This window comes from Sinocyclocheilus rhinocerous, unplaced genomic scaffold (assembly GCF_001515625.1).
Source record: "Sinocyclocheilus rhinocerous isolate Xijiao unplaced genomic scaffold, SAMN03320098_v1.1 scaffold76, whole genome shotgun sequence".
NCBI lineage: Eukaryota > Metazoa > Chordata > Actinopteri > Cypriniformes > Cyprinidae > Sinocyclocheilus > Sinocyclocheilus rhinocerous.
The window spans coordinates 506684-512595 of NW_015632724.1; the positions used below are offsets into that span (position 1 = coordinate 506684).

The following is a 5912-nucleotide window of genomic DNA, read 5'->3' on the forward strand; positions in this document are numbered from 1 at the left end:
TTTACTCGTATAACTGATAAATGGCTAATATTAAAATGCTATTGTGTCTAAAAATAAATAAATAGCTAAAAAAAATACATAACACTATATGAATAATTTGTAAAACAGTACTATACAATAGAAACTAATAATACCTAAATAATACCTACTTTAAAACCGTGAATTTTGACAAGATTATAAGGCACAGTATAAAAGATGGATTTAGACAGACAGACAGACAGACAGATAGATAGATAGATAGATAGATAGATAGCATTTAATAACATATATGTGACAATTAGCATGCACAGTTAAATATGCAATACTGGCTAACATATACAATATGGACTGTACGTAAATAAGTAATTAAGTAAGTAAATAAATAATAAATCAAAATATTACACTGATAAGCCAATAACCACTGATATATCATGTACTCGTATATGTGGTAAATAAGGGCATGACACTTTGAGAAATGAGAATGAGAAAATGAAGGCAATGAGCACTTTGGCATCTGAGGGGAGGAATATATTTGGGGGTTTGCCATGTGAAGTGTACGAGAATGTGTCGGTGTGAGGAGGTCTGAAAGTTCGAGGGTAGGAATAACATGAAGGGTGAGGACGAGGAGGGTAGAAAAGGTTATGGGTTTGAAGGATTTAAGGATATGAGGGTATATGAAGTTAAGATGTACAGCAATTTAAGACGGTCCAGGCGGAATAAAAAATAAGAAACCAGTTAAGCCATAGACAGACAGACAGACAGACAGACAGTGTGCATGAGCAGCACAGAGAGACAGCGCTTCTGGAAGAGCCCAGTAAACAGACAATAAAATGACAAGCGGAGCAACCATGAGGCTGTGGCACAGATGTCTAGCTAACGCTCTTACTTGATAAATGGTTTATTATCTTCATAGCTAGAGAGCATGGCCAGCAGAGGAGAGAGACAACATTAGATCAGGCAAATCAGTTGAATTAGCATTAAAGTCCAAATGTAAGAATTCTGAAGTTCAAAAATCAAATAAAGCTGGACAAAAAAAAAAGAGTTAGGTTCTGTTGTTGTCCTCAGCTGTGACAAGACAAAAATTCCTGAATAAATGCAGCTGTCCAGGTTATGAATTCTTAAAGACAACATGAAACAGCATCACAATGTATTTAACTTCGGTAATAATTACAGATAAATTATTATTATTGATTAAACTCCATAAAGCTATATATTAAACATCAAATATCTTCCATTTGGTTGTTTTGCATCACAAAACAGTATAATTTTGGTGAAAATTAATTCTCACTTGGATCTGGTTAGGACAAGGTTTTAGTCGATTATTATTAATATGGTCACATAAGCAGAAACAAAATGTTATTTCAGAGGAAGAAAATGTATATATATTTCTTTAGAATAACTTGCACAATAGTGGACATTTATTAAGAAAGTAAATAGGGTCAATTTTGATTTCATGTCGTCTTTAACACACTTGATTATTACATGACAGGACTTTTCATAAAACTTTACCGCCACTGTAAATTTTCTTTCTTTTTTTCTACACATACTGCCAAGTACATTTAATTTTCCCATGCTGCTTTGCCTTATGCCGATTTCTAAAGAGCCTAAAGATGGTTCTCTCAGGCCAAATGTGCCAGTACTTTGCCGTTTTACACTATTTAATGCGGCAGTAATGTTTTATGAGCGACATAAGTTACGGTGTACGGTGAATCTTACCCAGGCAAATCAGAATTATAATAGCCATCACAGACGCGATAATTACTGGTTTGGGTAAGAGAACAGAGAGAGGACAGAGAAAGAGAAAGAAAGGAGAGAGAAAAAAACAAGGGGAAATGGGAAATAGAGAAATGAAACAAAATGCTGCAGATTAGCTTGCTGAACATGCAACATGCTGCAATGAGCCCAGAGTTTAGCGGATTGATTCCTCTTGCCCTGTGGTGATGGGTGGAGAGAAATTTAGACAACATACGGCCGACACAACGTCTGTGAGCAACATATTTTTCAAGCGTGTTATTCATGTCTATATCATTGTTAAATCTAATAAAATATGCATATTTACCCAATGGCTGTGTTAAGTTTGAAAGATCACATTAAATGCAATCAGTGTCGTATATCAAATCCAAAACATATAAAGGCTCTTTCCATGAACAGGGTCCAAGGGTTACAGAAACGTTTTGTTACCAAAATTGGGGACTTGGCTAAAGCTTTAAATTCTGATTTGTGAAAAAATCCACACAGACTAACCATGAACAATACTCAACATTTACGAATACATTTTTTAAACATGAAAGTTTGGTATTTGTTAACATTAGGTAATATACTGTGAACCAACATGAACAAACAACGGACAATTATATTTTTTACTAACTAACAAAATCTAGCAATGAGTAATACATTTTAAAAACATTTATTAAACTTGGTTTATGTTAGATAATGCATGCATTGAAATCTTATTGTAAAGTGTTATCCCCCATAAACATACATACATATATATATATATGACATTGAGAACAGAAAGAACATTTAAATAAGACTAAAGCAAAATTAATTAATGGAAAGTGCCACAATCATTGGAAACACACAAAAAGACAAAAAACAACATCTTATATATATATATATATACACAATTTCAAAACAATAGAAAATATGTCATACACTATCAAATATAACCAGTAAGACATGCATTGCCATGCCAGCAAAAAAAAACCAAAAGAGTTGTGTGGTCAGCCAACACAGAAACCGCTACAGAAAGAGATATCCCTCTTTGCAACAGGAAACACATGGAAGTGCTTTGACTGCGCCGTCTTCACCCATACACACACACACACACACACACACACACGAATTCACTCTGCAGGCAGACTCTGAATACAGGGGTTTGTTCCAAAAAGAGTTTTGTGGTCATTGTAAAGGAGGAACAGCGCTGAGCCTGTCTCAATCATTACGTGCCTCTCTGGCCATCGCTCACATTAATAGACGACGTGCACCTGAAGAGAATAACATCTGTCTGGAGTCCATCTGAATCCCTTTAGTCGACACACTTAAATTCATCCAAGCAAAAAACGACAGTTTTGTAGATGCTACATACAGTGTATCCAGGAAGCAATGTCTGTTCCTGTTCTAAATGTTAGATTAGGAATGCAGCTTCTTCTTAGCGTGTGGCGGCACACTTCGACTCCACATGAGCTGAAATATCGTGGGGGAAATAACGTGACTTACTTGATGTGCTCCAGCCGGCTGGAATCAGGTTTCAGCGATGTAGAGTGTTTCATCATTTTGTACATCGTGATGAGCAGGAAGATGAGATTGAGCTGTGCGAAAGCAAAAGACCTTTGTTAATAAACAAAAACGAAACTTAAAAGATTAGATAAGTGAAGTTTTATTAGGAGCATTAATTGAAAACAGCCATCTAAGCATCCCTTCAGCCAGTGCCTAATACAATAACCAGCTGGCATATTGCGAGACAAAGCCAAGAAGACGGGCGGCAAATACAGTGTCGCTATATATCAATAAAAGAATACAAAAAAGCAATAAAACCGTTTGACTGCAGAATGAAAACACAAATAGTTCAGAGACCACACATGGAGAAACGGATATTTGAGATTTCCTCCGAAAAAAAAAAAAAGATATAACTTTAAGGAATATTCCGGGATATTTCATATACAAACATCTATGGACCGCAATTGTGGCAACACATCAGAGGGAAAACATCCCTCAGTCTGTGAAAATGACCAGAAAATGCATATTTACAGTGTTACACTGTATTAATTTTAGCAGGGAATCATTCAGCATTGCAAACAAACATATAAAATACACTACAACCAAACTATCACACTAATGCGAAAGTAAATCATAACATTACACATGGCATCATGGGACTCATGTGTTTATCATTTTGACTGATTGCATGATGTATTTACTGTTAACATATTTGTGTTTGTTTTAACAAACTTATAGACACAGATATTATCCATATATATTAGGCTATTCAATAAAATATATATAAAAGTTATTTAATATCCTCAGATATTACATTAGTTAAGAAATACATTCTACTTAAATAGCAAATAACCTAAATATGTTTTGCTCAGTGTAAAAGTAATTATCCAAAATTTCCAAAGTGCTCAGAATGTAAAATATATAAAATGGAAAATTATTTCAAATTCCATCCAATTATTTAGGAGAGCAAATAATCTTTCATAGATCTGATTCATATGAAAAGTAAAAACAATTTTGAAAGCAATGCATTTTTTTTTTCATTTATTGACACAAATGCAAAAAGTAGCTAACTGAAATTATTTTTTTCCTAGTAAATATGATTAACAATTGCTCTCTAGGATTGAAATGTAAGTGTACTTGCTGATTTTTGCTAAGTGAAAAAAAAAAGTTTAAAAATAATCAGTGTTCAGGGTCTTTTATCTAAAAATCAAAACAAAAACACATTCTGTGCTTTAAAAATTGTATCCATTTACAATAGATACGCAATCGATCTCCTGCACATCTGTTGCATTTGCAATGTTAAAACATTCATGGTCATTGAAGCCACACACTCATACACACAGCGCGAGAGGGACCTTGTAAAAACCTTAAGTAATGCATTGGTCATACTTTATCACGTACTGTGTAAAATGACTTCCCAATAGCTACAACTATGTGGGACAACTATGTGGTGACGGAACATTTTCTGGTCTAATCCATTTTCTGGAGCACAGACAGGCGAGGACGTAGCAGTCTATCATTTGCGGCCGCTCTCGTAAGTGGCGGTGTCACCAGCTCAAACAAGCTCTTCAGTTCGGCTCCTTGTTCGGGCGCACAAGCTCATCATTCTGCCATCAAAACAGCGATGGCGATCAATAACGTGCTGCTCATGCAATCAAGCGCCACGGTTTCTCAGAGACATCACGGCGAGAGAGAGAGCGAGAGAGAGAGAGAGAGGGGAGGGGGTGGCGGGGTTATGCCTGTTTTTTGCGGCCCTTGTGCCCGAATTTATGAGCACATAGCTATAAAAGGCCTCTCACGCCGCCAGAGCACTGACAGTGATCTGATGAGACGAGAGGAAGTAAGGACGCTCAGCAGAGGGAGTGGTAACCTAGCAAAGCAGCCACTACACTCCTAAAGCTCCTTGTTCCTGCCTGTCCCATGGGCTTCCTCCGCTCCGAAAAGAGCTTTTCCTGAACAAACCCTACCATCCCTGAATCGCTAGCCAAGCAGAAGACCTCAACTCTACTGGAGAAAGCTGGATGCGTGTGTTCGTATATGTGTGTGTGTGTGTGTCTTGAACTCCGATTGAACCAGATTAAATATTTAAGGTGCAGATGGAACTGTCTGCATGATGCAAACGTGTCACAGTCCAAGCGTGTTTTAACGTCACTCACACGCACTAATGGTTCCCGACCACTCATTTGCTCAGTGTCCTGGTTTTCATGGATCTTATATGCCTGGTGCCACAGAGCTGAGCAACATCTTTTCCACCAAATGCGGTGGAGGCTGTCCTGCCTAAGCCACACTTTAAAACAAATTTGTGACATTTACAGTAAAATACCGGCAGCTGTGGTTGCCAGAACTTCACCGTAAAAAATATGGTAGCAACATTTTAGGTTTTACAGACTTAACTTAAATTCACAATAAAATACCGTATTTCATTAACTGATGTAATGTTAATAAACCAATATATTGAAGTACTAATATCTGTTTTGAACCACTGTAATGCACTGATAACCACCAAAAACTGGTGGTGATGAGAAAGTCACATGATGAACCAAAGCTCATAACAAACAGCTTTTTTTATGAGCTGAGGAGGACAATATAGAAGGTGCACATTCTCATTCACACAAACACTAAACACCATCATGGTGACACACATGATACTGAAATAATGCAATAAACATGAATTTAACGACATTAGATGTAAGATAAAACCCAAATGTACACAT

General features: G+C 36.5%; 1 protein-coding gene across 1 annotated transcript in view; it reads right to left on the reverse strand.

Moving 5' to 3' along the window:
- The window catches only part of LOC107742904 (adhesion G protein-coupled receptor L2), a 58842-nt gene that overhangs the window by 22639 nt on the left and 30291 nt on the right, over positions 1–5912 (reverse strand). The window contains exons 13-15 of the mRNA XM_016555985.1: positions 3199–3290; positions 1696–1740; positions 866–892 (exon numbers count right to left, since the gene is read on the reverse strand). Of these exons, the coding sequence (XP_016411471.1) occupies positions 866–892; positions 1696–1740; positions 3199–3290 (164 nt within the window). The remainder of the gene's footprint in view (positions 1–865; positions 893–1695; positions 1741–3198; positions 3291–5912) is intronic.